Source organism: Microtus oregoni, unplaced genomic scaffold, assembly GCF_018167655.1.
Source record: "Microtus oregoni isolate MIOR12 unplaced genomic scaffold, Mior012 000004F_ref0000308, whole genome shotgun sequence".
Taxonomy (NCBI): domain Eukaryota; kingdom Metazoa; phylum Chordata; class Mammalia; order Rodentia; family Cricetidae; genus Microtus; species Microtus oregoni.
In genome coordinates this window covers 57070545-57088971 of record NW_024543063.1, presented here as the reverse complement: position 1 = coordinate 57088971, position 18427 = coordinate 57070545, and the positions used below count along the sequence as shown (strand labels likewise).

Here is an 18427-nt window from a genome sequence, read left to right as displayed (position 1 = left end):
ATACACAGACACACACACAGATACACACACATACACACACGCATACACACAGACACACACATATAGACACACACAGACGCACACACAGACACATAGACACACACAGACGCACACACAGACACATAGACACACATACAGAAACATGCACACACAAATGCACACACACACATACACAGACACACACACAATCCTCCAGGCACCCCATGGCACTACTCCTCCTCCAGGTGTTGCTCAGGTATAGGTTGATGCTCACCTCAGGGGTCCTTGTTTGTATCCTTCCATGACAGGTTGGAAGAGCCCTGGGTGGGCCACATCAGCTTACCAGCTGTGATGGAAGTCTGTGCCCAGGCCTCAGGATGCCTCACTGAGTTAAGGTGAGATCAGGGAAGAGCCCCTGGGAATTCACCACTCTATGACTATTGCAGCCTTACCTTACCCTCAGTCCTCCAGACATTGGTGTTTTATCCCGTAGGTTAACAGCCTTGCCACTGGTAGAGACTTCTGGCTATGCCTGAAGAGCTATACACATTTATATACTATATACTTATTTGTATAGTCTTGTGCAGTAGGCAGGCCACATTGTCAGAGGAAGGAAACTCAGGATTCGAGGTCCAGGCAGGCATGGCTGAGGGTCCATGCTGGCTACCCAGAAGTGGCACTGGGGTGCAGTAAGATATTCAATGACGGGAGCAAGGTTTCGGTTGGATCACGTGTGGTAACGGGTTTCACCACGGTGCTGGCTGCTATCGGCATCGTCTGCCATTTTTGAAGTGTCTTTGCCCTTGTTTGAGGCTGGAGGATCCATTGTACCATCCCAGTCAGAGAGCAGGTAGACTCAGACCTAGTCAACCTGCCCAAACAAGCGGCCATGCATCTCACCATACCTCTTCTTTCCCTCAGCATCTCTGAGACCCAGCTGTGGCTCTGGCTGGAATTTCCTCACCAGGAAGACAATTCCGAGGCCATGGCAAACAGGTGGGACCCAGCAGCAGGAGCCTCCAGGGAGTGGCTGGTGGCAAGGCTCAGGAGGTGGCCCTGCTTGGGGCCAGTATTTCCCATAGCCCCTGCTCAGCATCTTGTGCTGTTTGGTCGCTCCACGTCCTGGGAGGTCTGCTCCGTCACTCCCCATCCCGCTCCAACCCGACAGCCCCATTCCTTCTCAGCAGTTTTCAATTATCAAACACCACCTTGCCCTTTCTGGCCTCAGGCCCATTGCACAGGCTCTTGCTTCTGTCCAGAATGTCTTTTCCTTGCCTTCTTTCTTCCTCTTATATCTGATTCTACTTTTTCATATTCCAAGTCTCATCTTAAATGCCCCATCTCAACCGTGACTCCTGACAGCCAAGACTTGGCCAAGTCCTCCCCATCTCCATCCTCATAGATGCCTGAATTGATGACCTCTCAATCCAAATGTCATATTTTGGAAATTGAAATGTTCCCTCTTTTGAGTGGATACAGCTCTGCATGCATACATTCTGGGGACGTGGAACATGGAACGTGACTGGATCTCAGCCCCAACTTATCTCCTTGTCTGCATGCCCACCCTTGTGTAGTCAATGATCTGCCTGGGCATGCCAGCTGGACCATCCTTCCCAGTGATGCTTGTAACTGGGTAGTAAACTCAAGACTTCCTTTAACTGACATGTGTTTACCATCTATCACGAGTGTGAAGGCAGGGACGGGACCCCCTGTGGAAACTGTGGCTTTTTCTCTCTGCTTCCAGGTTGGCTCACTGTGACCTGGGAACTGACCACAGTCTTCTTATGAGACAGTTGATGGAGACATGTGCCAGACTGCAACAGCTCAGGTTGGCACTTCCAACACTAGAGGTGGCTTCAAGTTCATTGGTTACCCCAGTGTCTTCTTCACCCCATATTCTCACTTCCCTGGGAGTGGGACTCATACTTAGGCCAAGGGTCATAGACTCAGGGATACCCAGGAAAGCTCTTAGAGGGTCCTTCTCTCATGGGGATCCCCAAAGTGTGTCCAACCTGCAGTTTTCTGGAAGATTCTTGGCCCTTTACAGCTTGTCTCAGGTTAACTTCAGTGACGATAACACCACCAAGTCCAGGCTGCTGCAGAACCTCCTGCTGTCTAGCTGTGAACTCAAAACCTTCCGGTATGTGGACTTGCATTTTCACTCAGGGCCCCTTGCCTGCTCACCTGACCTGATCCTAAACTCTGGGCCCAGAGGATGCTGCTCCTTCCCTGTGCTAGGTTCCCAGAGTCCTGGAGACGATGCTAAAGCTACAGGATCCTAAATGTGATGTTAGAGACACAGCCATACAACTAAAAAAGTATTCCCAGAGTCGGGCGGAGGTGGTGCATGCCTTTAATCCCAACACTTGGTAGGCAGGGGCAGGCAGATCTACAAGATCTAGTTCCAGGACAGCTAGGACTGTTACACAGAAAAAAAGCAAAAAACAAAAACAACAAAAAACTGCAGACACTAATTGTGTCACTTGGTAAATGTGGTGTCTGCCATGCTCCTTCACTTGCAAAATTACTGTTTCTCTTTGTGATTGACACATGTATTGTGGGAAGATCACTTCAGACTGTTGATAACCAGGATATCCAGACTTTCATCCACAAATTTTAGCATCCATTAGTATATCTTGCCTGAATTAATTATCAGAACAAAGACTACAAAATGGAGTTTAGTTGGGTTTGGTTTGATTTTGAGGCAGGGTCTCAATATGTAATCCAGACTAGCCTTGAACTCTCCACCCTGGTGTCCTAGCCTCTGATTGCTAAGGTTACTAGAATAAGCCCCCATGCCCAACTCAATTGGAGGCATTTGATATTCAGTGCAACTTAGCACATCAAGAAACTCTTGGCTGGTGAGATGGGTTAGTAAGTAAAGGTTCTTGCTTCCAAGCCTGAGAACCTGAGTTTAGTCCCCAGAAGTCACATGGAGGAAGGAAAGAACCCCCCAAAATTGCCCTCTGACCTCCATATGCACACACCATGGCATGTGCATGCATACACACAGACACACCCGCACACCAAATAAATGAACAAAATCATAGTCTTTAAATAGTAGAGAACTTGGTATTCTTGGAACCTCCCACTCTCAGGGGTTTTCCTTACTTTCCTATAATAATTTTTTATAAATAAATAAGTAGAATAACATGAAAAAATTTAGGCGGAGAGAAATTCTAAAACAAGTAAAAAAACTCATGATCATGAACTTGAGCTTGGTGTTGTGGCTCATTCCCTTAATCCTAGCACTTGGGAGCAGCAGTGAGTGGATCTTTGTGACTTAAAGGCTAGCCTGGTCTACATGTGAGTTCAGGACAGTCAGGGCCACATTGGGAGACCCTGACTCAGAAAAGAAAATGAGAAGCAAACAAACAAAGAAAGCCTCTTGGAGCTATCAGATTTTGACCCCGGAAGGTGCAGACCTGTATAGTGTCAGCTGGATATTCCCACGGCATCCAACCATGGCTAAGGGGGCCTCGAGGACCCCCAGCTTCCGCCTCCAGCACATCTTGACTTAATTAGTCCAGGGCGGGGAAGTTTATGGAAGACAGGTGTCCCCTGCCCACTGTCCCCAAGCTCCACTCCCAGCTTCTGTCATCAGCTTCAGACCTCCCGGAGGCCTGGGCTCTGCCTGACCTGCCACTCTTTGGTCCCCAACAGACTGACCTTCAGCTGTGTAAGCACAGAGAGCCTTGTCCACCTGGCATCTGGTCTGGGATACTGCCACCATCTGGAAGAGCTGGAGTAAGTCGGGGTGGCTGGCGAGGACAGTGCTGGGAGGACAACCATGCCTCTGGGAGGGTGACAGAGATGCTTCCACCTGTCTCTGTTCTCCCCGACCAAGTGTAGCAGTCCCCAGACTGAACACTGTGTTCCTGAGCTTGCCTTTACCCTGGACTCATGGGATGTCTCTGGCTAGATTTGTCTTTCTCCCTGGGTTGGGACGGCACATTTGTCAAAATGGGACTTGAATCCGCCTCTGCCTCAGCTGGTGGTGAGTGCCAGGGTGCAGAAAGCACAAAGGGACAGCACAGTCATCATAGCCTTGTATGTCCCTCAAGCTATACAAAGCCTTCACCAGGCATGTCCTTATCTGATACAACTGTGACTGTCACCTCTCCTGTAGGAACCCTAGAGCTTGGCCCTTGGGGCCAGGAACGCCCTTAGGGTAGAGGCTCCACAGAAAGTCTAGACTATTATCCTCAGCCCCAGTCAGCCTCCCCAGGGTCAGGGGCCAAGGGCCAGGTAGGACAGTGCCTCTCCAGGGCCTGGGGAAAGGGGCTGTCCAGGGCACTTGCCTAAATGGAGCCTTCTGCTTTGTCTCTACAGTTTCTCTAACAACCATCTCTGTGAGGAGAACATAGAGCTACTGATGGGAGCCCTTCAAGGGACCTGCAGGCTAAAGAGGCTGCAGTAAGTGAGGGGAAGCTAATGGGGAGGGGTGAGTGAGGAGGTTCATGGGGAAGGGGAGTGAGGAGGTTTATGGGGAGTGAGTGAGTGAGGAGGTTCATGGGGAGGGGGTGAGTGAGGAGGTTCATTGGGAGGGAGAGAGTGAGGAGGTTCATGGGGAGGGGAGTGAGGAGGTCAGTTGGGAGGAGAGTTAGTGGGAATTAATGGGGGGAATGAGTGGGGTCCATGCAGAGGAGTACATGAAACACTCAGGATCCACTGTCTCCCCGTCTCCTCTCTGGATGTACCTTTGAGACTCTGGATGGCGTCCCCCACCTTTTATTCCCTTGCTGAGCTGAGCCTTATCAGGATGCTTGGTCTCTGGACACATAATCCCCAAACCAAAGCATCCTAGGCAGAACTTAGAGGCTTCCTTCTTTTAAAAAACAAAACAACAAAAACAAGACAACAAACTCCAGCATGCCTGGATCCAGGGGTCAGCTACTGGTCTGTGTTGTCCCACCCAGCACCTCCACATCTTTCTTTCCTCTTAGCGGAAGGAAGCACATTTCTCCCCGTGCTCAGTTGGAGACATTGCCTGAGCTCAGGTCACAGACCTGAATGAGAGCTAAGGCCTGCACTGTCCTCTGGACTTAGAGAGGGTGATGATTAAGATGCTGTTACAGAAGAGAGGACACAGACGCTGGGCAGAACCCTTCCTGTGCTTCTGACACCAGCACAGTGCTCCCTCCCCCTCCCTCCCTCCCTTCCTTTCCCCTTCCTTCCCTCCCTCCCTCCTACATCATGTGCACATGCCAGCATGCATGTTTGCACGCCTTGGTGGACACCCAGAGATCAGAGAGCAACTTTAGGGAGTAGCTCTTTCTTTCCACCGCGGGATTCAGGGATCAGATTCAGACCCTCAGTTTTGTCACCAAGCACCTTTACCTACTGAGCCACCCTGCCAGCCAACAGGTGTCTCTCAGTAACTCTACTTCTACTCTCCCTGGTAATTTGCAGTCATCAAGTTCACAGAGGCGCCAGGAACAGCCCAAACCAAAACACAGTCCCATCCTGCATAGACCCAGCTTAGGCAATATCTTGTGAGCACATTTAACTTCATCTTCGGCTTTGAATCTGTTTTTCTGATGACCCAAAATACACCCTGGCTATAAAAAGCTCCATAATTTCAAAACTATGCAACAAAGAGGGTGAAATCCCCTGGAGATGAGCTCCTTCAGGAAACTTTCCGCAACAGTCAGTCTTGTGAATGGTTTGCCAGACTTTTCTCCACATATGTGCCTCACATAGTTGAAAAACAGCCCCGTCTTTCATCCCATAGCTATGACAGGCCCCTGGTCTATCTCTCTTAGCTCGTCTAGGAGAACTCACTGAGGATGAGAGACATTAGGAAACCTTGGGCCACTAGGAAACCAAGCCCCACCCCACTCCTCCACCCCAGTCTTTCCACAGAGCTGTTGCTTGGACTTTCCCCAGCTGCTCACTGCTTTCTTAGTCTTCTGGAATCTTCCAGAAGCTTTATGAGAGGTTAAAGATCCAAGAAGATCACTCATTGGCTCATTCATCTGTGTGACCCCGAAGCCTTGGCCAGGGCTAGGGGTCGGTGATCCTGTAGGTTGGATCATCGTGCCCATCACCCTCAGTCTTGAGTCCCGGACACTCAGGCTGCTCCTTACTACTTCCTTCCTTGTTGTCTGGAAGAAGCAGATGGGTCCTCAGTGTACAGAAGCCAGATTGGTCAATTCCATGTCTTCTGCCACTGACAGCTCCCCTCAAACTGAGCCAGCTTCTTCCAGCTGTCCTCACAGGATAGGGAGTGGACCCTGCGTAGAGTTGTGCCATCCAGGTACAGTGGACCCTGCTCAGAGCCACGCCATCCAGGTGTGGTGGATAGGCTCCTGATAGACTTGCCTGTCTTCGTGGGCTGAGGTTTTATCAGTCTCAGCACTGATTACGTGTCCTTAAGAACCCTAGCTCTAGGAAATCAAGGCAGTTGGCCAAGTCCTGCTGCCACATTGCCATGCTGGTGCGGGCACGCTCTTCACCTCTCTAGGCTAAGTCTTCTCTCCGAGCTTTGATTTTCTGGGATTATGAGGATTAAGTGAAATGATGCATGGTACGTGCCGAGAGCAGAGGCTGCGGCGTCCCCTCGGTAGAAGCCTGGCTAATACTGTCATTCTTCCCTTTGGGGCTCAGGCTGGAGGCCTTGGAATCACCAGCCAGTGGGTAACACATGGCTGAGGCCCTAGAAAGGGGTCCTGAGGTTTCAGGTTCTATTCTTGCTGCTGCTGCTGCTGCTGCTGCTGCTGCTGCTGCTGCTGCTGCTGCTTTCTCTTGTGACCCTGAGTACGCCCCCTTTCTCTCTGGGCCTCAGTGCTTCTCATCTGTAGAACGGAGATAGCAGTGTGCCCACCTTTCAACATGGCCCCAGCCCAGTCTTTGGTCACTGTTATGTGATCTCTGTTATTGCTCAGTCTAAGCTTGTGGTGGAGAACACAGAGTCATTATTGGGCCATGTGACTCTAATCCTTGCACACTTTCTGGGTGCCCTTTTCTTTTCACACTTCACCTCGGAGGGCTGTGGGAGTGCTAAGTGCAGAGCCCTCACGAGTCCATCAGGAAGGGGCTTCCGGCTGCATCCCAGGCATGCAAAGTTCACCTGACCCCCTCTCTCTAGCCTCAGTCACCTTCCACTGGAAGTCTCCTCCCTGACCTTGCTCATTCAAGGACTAAGTCACATGACCCTACTGCAGCACCTTAGGTGAGTAATCAGTGACCCCTGGGAAAGAGTGAGAGGACCACTGGTCAGCTCTGTCTGGAAACCCTGGGCACACCTCCTTTATAACCCGGGGTTGACTCCTTCTGGGGTCCTCCCTGGGCTTTCATTGTCCTTGCCTCCTAGTGACTGCAGCTTCCTCCTGGCTACAAAGGTGACCTGGCAAGGTGGGCTCACTTTGGGAGCCCCATAAAAGCCCTGCCCAATGCCTAGAACTCTCTGTAGATTTGTGTTAAGATGAGAGTCGTGACTGTGCAGGTCCAGGTGCCGATTGTGTTTCCCATGAGCACCTCAGTGGTGACCGTTTTCAGGGCCAGAGGCCACGCTATGTGAAGTGAGGGACACCACTCCCTGCCGAGCTGACAAGAGAATGCCACGGGCATTTGGTTCTGTCATGGGCCCACATGGCTCTGGCAGGGCCTGTGGTTAGCATGCAGGAAGATGTGGCACATAGGATCCAAAATCAACCCACTGCAAGGCAGTTGGCTAAACGTCAACGTGAAGGAATAAACAACCCTGGGCAGTTTAGTTTACTTCGAGTTTAGCTTAGCTCTTGGCTCTCATACAAGCAAGACCAATCCAGATGCAGAAAAGGCAGAGAGGGTGATGGTGGTAGTGAGGGGTGGGGGTGGGGTGGGACTGCTGGTGGTGGTGATGGTGGTGGGGGTAGGTAGGGGGTGGGGTGAGAGCTACCGGTGGTGGTGGTGGTAGTGTTCATGATATCAAAGAAAGCCCCCTTTCGATTAAGATGCCTTTAACTAAGAAACCCACAAGAGCTTGCCATCCTGCCAGACTCCCCTGGGAACTCTGTTCATGGGGTCCAGGCAAACAAGGCCAAGCTGAGGATCGTAGTGTCTGCTGCAGGCCTAGGAGCTTTAAGCTTCACCACTTTGCCTGCCAGTCACTGTGAGACTCCAGCAATTCAGTTTTCTTACCCGGGACACTGAGAGCCGTCATTGCCACCAGCTCCCTTTCCTCCAAAGGCTTTTATGAGTGGCATATGAATTTCTGGACAGATACAAGTTCGGCAGTCTGAAGAGTTCTCCATACTGTGCCTGCAAAGCCCCTCGGGGGCCTGTATTATGTGTCTCCAGGCTGAGCAGGAATGGCATCCGTGATGATGGCTGATGTCTTCCCAAAGCTCTTCAGAGCTGCCGACAGCGTGGAGGAGCTGGGGAAAGTTGCCTGCCCTTCCCCCAGATTCCAAACAACTTTGTCAGGATAAAATGATGGGGAAGAGGGGTGGGTATCTCTTCAAGTAAGCCCTTCACTTCTTAGTGTCCCCCTTCATACACTTCCACCCTGCCTAGGCAACTCCAGGGGAGAGCTTTGGACCCCCAAAGATGGCATGCAAGGTATCAGGAAAGATTTTAGGATGGCAGCAGGGAGACTACCCTAAACAGATACCATGAATTAGGAATCTCATCCAAACGCGAGATGATGAAACTCTCGTACAAGCTGAGGCCTTTCTCTGTATGTCATAACCAGGAGGGCTATGGACAAGCTGAGATGGGTGGCAAGCTGATGTTCCTTCATCTTTGTTTTCCTCCCCAAGCTTGAGACACGACCAGATCGGAGACGTGGGTACCCAGAACTTAGCAGCCATCTTGCCAAGGCTTCCAGGGCTCAGGAAGTTAGAGTGAGTCACAGCCCTTCTGAAAAGAGCCCGCAGGGACAACAACACCATGCTCCTGGGAGATACTGGACCCTGACCCAGGCCAGCACTGGAAAGGGGACTCTCTCCCAGCCTTGTTGCTAGGGAGGGGGAGCTCGTGATCTCCTAGGCCCTGTTCTCTGGGTCTTTGTGTTTCATCAGGATGCAGGCATGGCTGCATCTCTAGTACAGATGTAGTGGGGAGGGATGCAGGAGGAGAGGGTCCAATAACCTTGCCTTCCACAGCCTCTCAGGGAACAGCATTGGCCCAGCGGGGGGAGTGCCGTTGGCAAAGTCTCTCATCCATTGCGGGTGCTTGGAGGAGATCATGTGAGTGTCCATCCAGGTGGGGTATCCCACAGGCCCGCTGGCCCCCTTGTCCCTTCAGAGCAGGGCCCAGCGGGGCTTCTGAGCAGGCTGCCCATATTCATTCCTTCACCCCTTTCTTCTTTCAGACTGGGCAACAATGCTCTGGGGGACCCCACGGCCCTGGGGCTGGCTCAGAGATTGCCCCCACAACTGAGGGTCTTGTGGTAAGTGTCTTCCTGCCAACCGTGCATACAGAGCAGTAGAGAGGGGACCCAGGAGAAGTGGGATCCAAGCAACCCATAGTTTGAGTAGCCTAGCCTGAGGTCGGAATGACCCCTTCTCTGCTGCCGCTTCCCAGTCCCCAGACTAAGATTAATGTTGACCTTACCCATTGTCGCTGTGAGCTCCTAGCCAAACTTCTGCCCCTTCTGAGTCTCAATTTCCTCATTTGTAAAAGGATGTTACCAATCTAAGCTTTTCTGCCTAAGAGCAAGTCTCTGAAGGTGTTTGAATTAATGTTGGCTAAAGGCTACATGAAAAAGCTACAAGGGCATTGTTCCATCCTCTATAGGTCAAAACCAGGGCTTCCTGAGTTCCAGGCAGCCCTGGGGCTGTGATTCTTGTATGTATCATTTTCTAGGAAAGGTCTAAGACTAGAAACAGGATGGAAAGCTTGACTTCCTAATACACGAAGAAGCCAAGGCTTGGACTTAGCATCTCAGACCCCTAGGTTAGGGAGGGACCTTGGCATTCACTGGGTTCTTTGTGGGTAGGGACAGGGTCAAAGGCCAGCTAAGGTTGCTGCTACAGTCAGAGGCTTAGGGAAGGCTCCCAACCCCAGAGTTGGCCGCAGGCTCCTCTTACCTTTTCCTTTCCAGTCTGCCATCCAGCCATCTGGGTCCTGAGGGGGCCCTGTGCCTAGCCCAGGCCCTGGAGCAATGCCTACACATAGAAAAGTTCAGGTGAGGTGGGCCCTACCTGGGCTGAGAGACAGGTGTGTGTGTGTGGGGGGGGGGGGTGTCTGGGGCAGTTCTGACTCCTGTCTACCCTGCTCCACAGCTTAGCAGAGAATAACCTGGCCGGGCGTGTCCCACATTTCCGCAAGAGTCTCCCACTGCTCAGACAAATTGAGTAAGGAGCCTTTCCCTGGTTGTCTGGAGCCCTGCAGGAGGGCCATTGACTTAGAGCTGGGACTTAGAGCTGGAGGTGGGGGAAAAGAGGATTTTCTTAACCTCCTGGCCCTGGCCAGGCCACTCTGGTCCCTCCTGCTCTCACTATGGGAAAGGGGGTCCTGCTAGCGGTGGCCCCTGTCTCAGAGGGCCATCACCATTTCATCCCAGCCTGATTTCCTGCAAAATTGATGACCAAGTTGCCAAGCACCTTGCCGCCAGCCTCATGCTCTGCCCAGCTCTGGAAGAAATCTTGTAAGTGCTTGCGAGGGCCCTGAGTTGGGAAGAGCAGCTGCCCCGGAGGCTGGCCCTGCCTACTGTGTGCTGGAGTTGGCCCTGCTACTGTGTCCTGGAGTTAGCCTTGCCTACTGTGTGCTGGAGCTGGCCCTGCCTACTGTGTGCTGGAGTTGGCCCTGCCTACTGTGTGCTGGAGTTGACCCTGCCTCTCAGCTGGTTCTCCACTCTGGAGATGGGAAGCCCTATCTTGCCCCCCAGTCTTACCCCCATGTACTCCAGCAACACAGGGCAGAGTCACTGGACTGCTCCTGCCAATTTCTCTCCCTGTGTTGTGGGGAGGGTGTTGGGCCACATGATCTGCAAAGAGTTTTTGTCTTTGACTTTCCCTTTGGGGTGCTTCTCATGGTTTATGGAGACTCTACTTATGAATAGCTATTGGTAATGCAGAAAGTAAAAGCTGGTAGACAAACAGATACACACACACACCAACACACCAGCTGTGACCTCTTTGGTCATCCCACTGCCTCAGACCTTAGACTCTGGCAGCACTGCGAAAGTGTCAGACCTGACTGCTGGGACTTGAGGCCCTGAGTGTTGAGCAGAAGAAAGTTCTAACTCCCAAAATACAGGGCACAGAGCGCAAGAGGACTTCTGGGTCTGTATCCTAACGAGTTTGGGAAGATTTGTTTTTTCTATCTTGGGGATAGAACTCATGCATGTCAGGTGAGGATTATACATTGAGCTACACACTCAGTCCTCAGTGCTCTTAGTTCTCAATTCTCCTCCATATGCCACAGGTCAGCACTTTGAATACAGCGTTACTGAGGACAGAGCTTCCAGTGGGGGCCCAGGTCCTTCCCAGGGTCCTCAGTTCCTTACTCTGTTCCCACTGGTTAAAAGGGAAGAGTCACTGGTAACTGAGTTCAAAGTCAGCAATCTCTTCAATACTTACCCTTCCATCACATGGAGCTTCCACGGACCGTAGAGACATATGCTTCCATTGAAGATTAACTCCTTAAAGCAAAAACACTGTGGGGGAGGTTCAAAAAAATATGACACGCACTATCACGTGGGAAGCAGACATTGCAGCAAGGTGCTTGCTTGGTGTGCATTGTGTCATCTTGTGGGTTCTGAGGAACATGTTGCTCCGGAATTGGGATAGGGTGGGGCAGGTAGGGAGGAAGAACGATGTATGCCCTGAGAATTCTTCAGGGGTAGGTGCTGAGGCGGCTGGCTGAGGAACCCCTCTTGTGCCTGATCCTGCTGGCACCTAGGGCTCCCCACTGCCTTCCTTTTACCTCAGTGCCCTCCTGCCTCTGAGCTTGCCCCTCCTCCACTCTGCAGGCTGTCCTGGAACTTCCTGGGTGATGAGGTGGCTGCTGAGTTGGCCCAGGTCCTGCCGCAGATGGGGCAGCTCAAGAGAGTGGAGTATGACCCCCTTGGGTGGGGGGGGGTACAGAGGGGACCCCCATCCTAATAAGCCCAGGGGTTACTGGGCTATCCCTTCCTCCCAAAAATCTATGCAGTGTCCCTGGACTCTGGCTGATCCCAAGTCCCTGCCAATCTTAGTTCTTCCCATGCTCAAGATGTCAGCCTTTCTACTGCCCCACCGGGAGCCAGAGTCCACTGCTGGATGCTGGCAGTGTGGGAGGGGGTGGCCTTGGCTTGCCTGGGTTGGGACGTAGAGGAGGAAACCCCACCCCTAGCCTCAGGCTTGCCTCTCTTTTCCTCTTCCCCTGCCCGTCAACTGCAAAGCTTGGAAAAGAACCGGATCACAGCATGCGGAGCCCAACTCCTGGCTCAAGGACTGGTCCAGGGCTCCCGTGTGCCAATCATTCGGTAATGAAGGGCTGGGCCTTGTGGTAGAAGACCACAAAGACCCTACAATTTGGATCAACCCCCTGTGGGGAGAGGGAGGGCCTGGGCGGAGAATAATCCAGGGAGACTTGGACTATCCCATTAGGAATTTGGCAGCCAGCAGACCTGAATCAAATCCCAGCTCTGCTGTTTGCCAACTGTGGTAACTTTGCGTCTGTAACTTCAGGCTCCTGAATGTCAACCTCCCGACCTGGGAGGGTGGTAAGGACTAAAGAATGGATAGGGTAGAGCCCGGGACATGGCCAGCTCTCAGGGGGCAGCACCATGCTCAGGTGACTGCCTCCACTGGGTGGCATGGATGGAATGGCTCTTCTGCTTTAGGCCTTGATCTTTAACCCTGTAGGTAGGTTAGGAGCAGAGCCCAGAGGATGAGGGAACAGCTCTGGAGCTGAGGCCCATGTCTATGCCCACAGCCTCTGGAACAACCCCATTCCTGCCGAGGTGGCCCAGCGTCTACAGAGCCTGGAGCCCAGGTTGGACTTTGCCTTCTTTGACCAGCAGCCCCAGGCTCTTTGAGGAATTGATGGACCTCTCGAGACTCTTGGGACCAGCCCAGTGACAACCACATCACCCACTAGGAAAAGGGGCTCAGGAGAAGAGCCTCAGTTGGTGCCCAGCATTCTATGAATGCCCCAGCGGGGGAAGAGTGCGTTTGTTTTATCACAATCCTTAGGGAGAACTTTCTTGGGAACTGAGAGCTTTGACTAAAAGAGGACCATACATCATACATGACAAGTGTTCCCAGTGGGACACTGGCACAATGAGAGTACTATGATGTCATATATGACAGGGAAGGCTTTGTATGTTGCACTATGGCCAAGACACAGAAGGTCATACTCACGACAGAGTAGGTCATATATGTGGCATTACATGGAACTTATAGTGAGTGTGGTATCTGGTCAGTGGCTCTTAGCACTGTAAATGGTGGTGGATGTGATCAGGGATCCACCTATGACATGTTGTCTATATCACATAACACTCAGCTTGCCAGGGGACCACAGGCAAGTCCAAGACCTAATTTATTACTATTTAAAAAACATAAAACTAGGCGAATAGTATAGGCCTCATAGCTGTTCAGGAATCTGAGGCAGAGGGGTTGCAAATTTAATATGCTCCTGTCTCAAAAGGTTAAAAAGGACTGGGATTCAGCTTAGTGGGAGAGTGCTTGCCTAGCATGTGTGAAAGCCTAAGCTGAATACTCAGTATCTTTTCTCTTTCTTTTTTTTTTTTTTTTTTTTTTGGTTTGATTTTTCGAGACAGGGTTTCTCTGTAGCTTTGGAGCCTGTCCTGGAACTAGCTCTTGTAGACCAGGCTGGCCTCAAACTCACAGGGATCCACCTGCCTCTGCCATCTAAGTACTGGGATAAAAGGTGTGCACCACCACTGCACAGCTCAGTATTATTTCTTTAAAAGTATTTATAAGTGAATCTTGAGCAGCTAAGTGATAGCATTTCTGCCCTGGGCTGGGAGGGAGAGAACTGACTGGCTCAACAGCCTATAGTCAGGGCTCTGGGCATGCCGAGGACTGAGCATGAAGTCCCCTCCTGCCAGAGCTCGGTTCTCCCTTCTGTCCATTGGAAGCCCTCCCTTCCAAGGATTTTTCAGCCCAGGCTTAGGAGCTAGTTTGATTTTGGGACAGTTCAAACTCACCTGTTCTTTCCTGGTATAAGGAACAAAGCCAAACATAAGGGTCCAGGGATGGGTACTTTTAGGACATTAGGTAAGGCCACTGGGCCCACCCACTACCTCAGCAGGATTCTGAAACCCCTTGAGGCTCCGTGGTTTTTGTAACTTCCAAGAGGGGGAAAGATAGCCTCGTTACACTCCAAGTTAAATGATCAATAAACGCAGACAGTCCTCCTACCCGTGGCTGGTGTCTGATACGTGTCTCGCTACCCTGCTGCGGCCAGAAGTGCACCCCCCTCCCCCGCGCTGTGGACTGCAGAATTGGAGAGATGGCCCAAGTGCGCTAGCATGGGCAGTGGTGGAAGAAGCTACCGGTCATGTGACCACGGTAACTCACCATGCCTCACCCGGCACACGAGGCTGTTATCAAAGTTCAGGTGATAGAAACGGGTTTGTTTGACCGACATAATCCTTAAAACTCTTTTCTCAATTGATGATCAGTATTTAAATTTGGGGACTTGTATGTAAAAATCTCAACTCTGGCTTCTCAGGAGACGTTACGAGCTGATTACATGACATCTCTCTTTCTCGTTTAGGGTTGAGTGCCATAAAGGGTGGAAAGATGTCAAAAAGGGTGCAGATATGCCATAAAGGGTGCAGAGACAGAATAGCCCCTACTCTGAGTGCTTGAGTCCCTCCTTCCACCACATTGTGAAAACCCAGGCCAGGAGGGTGCAGTTATATTTTGGTGCCACTAGAGGGCAGGCTGACCCACCAGTGATTTCCCTATGGCCCTCACCAGGAAGGCAATGGAACCCACAGGAGGTTAGTGGATGCCAGAGGCTGTTCCCATGTGACACTTGGGATGTCAGAGCATACTTGTGGCTTGCCAGGATGACTTGGCCCTTCACGTTGTCTCCGGCATCCCACCAGGCTGAGGAGAAAGTCCTCCGGCCAAGTGCCAAACACATATCTATCATACCAGGACAGAACACCCCTATCGAGCCAGAAACGGGCACACCTGTTGCCACCCATCGCAATCATGGGCGGGAAGTTAGCAGGAGTAGAGGATTCACAAAGTTCACTAGGAAATCCTGGGTTTAAATTCTTGGGAAGCTGCCAGGTCAGCTAGCAGAAGTGTCGTGCTGACCCCTGTCTGGCCCAGACTGAAGACAAAAGTCGTCAAATTTGAGAAAGAGTCAGGAACATCCACCAAAAGCACCTGGGCAAGGGACATGCACAGGGTAGTTCCCAATGACAGGGAGCCCAGAACACAGGACACTCTTTCCAGTTCACCCTTTTCCACTTGGCCTTTCCTCTCTGATTCCGCCCAAGTTCTAAACTCCAACCATCTCACAACAGTGGCCCTAGAACATATCACAGACGGCTGGCAATGCAGAGCTGGTTAGGTCCACCGCAAGTCGGGGTGCCAATTCCTTGTCCTTTTCCTTGAGAAACTTCCTTTCCTACCGCCTACCTGCTTGGGAACCTTGGCAGGTTTCCGTCTAAAGCTAGTGGGGTCTAGTGTCCCTGGTGGCTTCTTCCCAGGGTAGGCTCAGTTTAAAAATGTAGAGAGAAACAAATGAAATCCAAAGAGGTGGTAGGCCCGCGAAAGGTGCTTTCTCTAAGAGGTAAGGATTGTGGCTCAGCCTGGGAGCACCCAAGTCTGCCTGCAGGACTGGGACAGCCTCACACTGCTGGTCACTTGCTCATCATCCTAGGTGTGCAGATGGAATCATAGCTACTCTTTCTGTCTCGGACCCCAAGCCTTCCTGCTTTGTTGTCCTGTCCCCCAATACACACAGCTGTCTGGGAGCCACTGTTTCAAACTGCCTTGGGGAAGTAATGAGAAAACTCCCTAAACGGGTCCAGTTATAAAATACCTCTGTGTGCAACGAATGTGAGGGTCCAGCTTCAGCAAGCCTGGACCTGGTGTTCTGCATTTCTGAGAAGCCAAAAAAAGAGAACCTGGGAGTGGGAATTCAAGGAGCCTGCAGGTCCGGGTGTGCTGCAGACAAGGAAGTGAAGTGATCCTCCACCCCTGCTGGGTTCTGTTTTGACCAGCCAGAGCAGGCCTCATCCAGAATTTACAGGAAAGACTTCTCAGTGGCCAGCTTGCTGAAGATGACCAGGCAGCCTAGTTCCTATGGCCTGGCCACCAGTAGGTCACACCTCCATCACCAGTGGGTGGAAAGTTATCAACAGTGGAAGAAAGCCCTCCTTTGTCTGCGGCCACACCACCCTGCACGTTCCTGATTTTATCTGAGCTTGAGAAACTTTCCCTGTGACTCCAGCACCGCTACCCAGGCCAAAAAAAAAAAAAAAAAAAAAAAAAAACCTGCCCTCACTGAGCCCAGGTGATCTCAGACCCAGGAGACTGAGGCAGTGGTACACACATTATAATCACAGCTCCCTCTGTCCCCTCCCCTCCCATACACCTGAGGCCCAGCCAGGTCCTGGAAAGGGGATGCCTTTGACTCACGAGCATAGGGAAGGGTGCGAGCAATCTGGGTTACTCTGAGCAGTTTGTCCAAACAACCAGCACCCAGGAAACAAAGCCTAGGAGCAAGTGCTGTGTCAGGCATCCCGCAGGGGCCTCTTAAGGGGCTCAGGCCTCCAACTGCACAGAAGATTCTTTGGGCTCCCAATGCAAGGCAAGTCTTCACCCCCACTTTTCACCTTGCATCTTGCTTCCCGTGTATGATACTAAACCGTGGCAAACCCCTGACTTTTGTTTACCAATCTCTGCCCTTGGCTCTAAGGTAGCCTTATTGAGATATAAACCAACGCCTGACACTTGGGTTTATCGAGTAGTACAACTATTGATAATCATGACAAGATATTTGAAACCCGCGCCGACAAGGACTTCCTCTGGCTTGTGGTTTTGGCTCACAGCATGCTTGCTCCATTCCTACTGGATATTCCGGAAGGTAGAACATCACACCTCAAGGTGGTGAGAGGACAGGGACTTGGTAGAAAGCTATTGCACCACGGACAGAGGGAGAAGACACCCTCAAAGGCATAACTTGGGTGACCTTCCTCAAAACCAGGCCCCCCACTCCTGAAGTTTCTATCACTTCCCAATAGGGAGTTATATAGTACCTGGTCTTTATGATGGGCTTCCTTTGAGGCCACCTCTACCATAAAGTTTGAGTACTTTCCCCGGTTGAGCAATATTCCACCGTGTGGACTGTATACTGAATTTCCCCTTAACAACAGTTAATACATACGGAATCCTTCCCACATTTTGGCTCTTGTGAGTCATGCTGCTACAAACACTCATGCTCAACTCTTTGTGTAGATTTGCGTTTTCATTTCTCTTGGGTAAGTCGGTACCTAGGAGGGGAATTGCTGTGACCCCTGCCCTTGACACTCTGTCCTCCCCACCAGGGCCTAGTGACCTCTCTCTCTCTCTCTCTCTCTCTCTCTCTCTCTCTCTCCTCCCCCACAGACACTCCAGTCACCTCAATCTTCTGGGCTTAAAAGAGTGCTGGTTTTAAATGACATGGGTGAGTTGGGTCTCTATGCTAATTGTCTTTAACCCTGGACTTTTCCTCTCTCTCTCTCTCTCTCTCTCTCTCTCTCTCTCTCTCTCATCTGTCTGTCTGTCTGTCTACCTGGACCTGGCACTGCTCCCCAGAGACCAGCAGCGTGAGAAGACTATCCGCTCTCCACTTTCTACCCCAGTGTCTGAAGGGCAGTGAGATCAAGGAAGGCTTCCTGGAGGAAGTACAGCTGGAGTCAGCTTTAAGAGGTCCCGCAAGTTGTTTTGTCACAGAGCTGAGCAGAGGGCATCAAGGACTTTTGGTGCAAGAAGATTAAGGAGAATCTGGAGAAATGCAGGATGCTCCCGGGACAGACAAGCAGAGAAAAAAAGCTCTATGCCCTGGGGCTGCTTGGTGGGGGCCCCTCGAAGGCAGCAAAGTGACTCAGACGTAGAGGGAGTTCGTAGCTGCAGCTGCAGCGTGAGCCTCCACGTTAACCCTCATCTGTCTGGAACAGAAAACCTACAACCCAAGCGCCAGGCTTTAACCCTTACTCGGGCAGTCCGTGCACATCAGGACCAAGGGCTTTACCCATGTCTATGAGATCGCTGAACAGCCATGCCCCCACCTCCCCATGGAATCTGGTTAAAAGAGCTTTGGTCCTGATGTTCAGTGGTTAACGTGCTCGAAGGGTACAAAATACCACTGAGTGGCCACCAGCTGCCCAGTGACAGAATAGTCCCTTAAGAACTGGTGTCTCTTCTGGGTCAAAAACGAACTGAACAGAGGAGAGGCATCGGCTCCGCGGAACTGCTCTCCCGTTGAGCCCAATCCCCACTCCAAACGTCTTTATCTCGTCTTTGTCACGGGAATATGTGTCATCTTCCCAGTCTCTGGCAGC

General features: G+C 51.5%; 1 protein-coding gene across 1 annotated transcript in view; it reads left to right on the top strand.

Moving 5' to 3' along the window:
- Nlrc5 (NLR family CARD domain containing 5) overlaps positions 1-14270 on the top strand; it is a 69095-nt gene extending 54825 nt beyond the window's left edge. The window contains exons 33-48 of the mRNA XM_041649997.1: positions 288-374; positions 901-975; positions 1724-1807; positions 2027-2119; positions 3643-3726; positions 4312-4395; positions 7070-7153; positions 8724-8807; positions 9069-9152; positions 9278-9355; positions 10010-10093; positions 10191-10262; positions 10472-10555; positions 11882-11965; positions 12293-12376; positions 12829-14270. Coding sequence (XP_041505931.1) covers positions 288-374; positions 901-975; positions 1724-1807; positions 2027-2119; positions 3643-3726; positions 4312-4395; positions 7070-7153; positions 8724-8807; positions 9069-9152; positions 9278-9355; positions 10010-10093; positions 10191-10262; positions 10472-10555; positions 11882-11965; positions 12293-12376; positions 12829-12931 — 1348 coding nt within the window. The 3' untranslated portion in view covers positions 12932-14270. The remainder of the gene's footprint in view (positions 1-287; positions 375-900; positions 976-1723; positions 1808-2026; positions 2120-3642; positions 3727-4311; positions 4396-7069; positions 7154-8723; positions 8808-9068; positions 9153-9277; positions 9356-10009; positions 10094-10190; positions 10263-10471; positions 10556-11881; positions 11966-12292; positions 12377-12828) is intronic.
- Positions 14271-18427: the final 4157 nt, after the last annotated feature.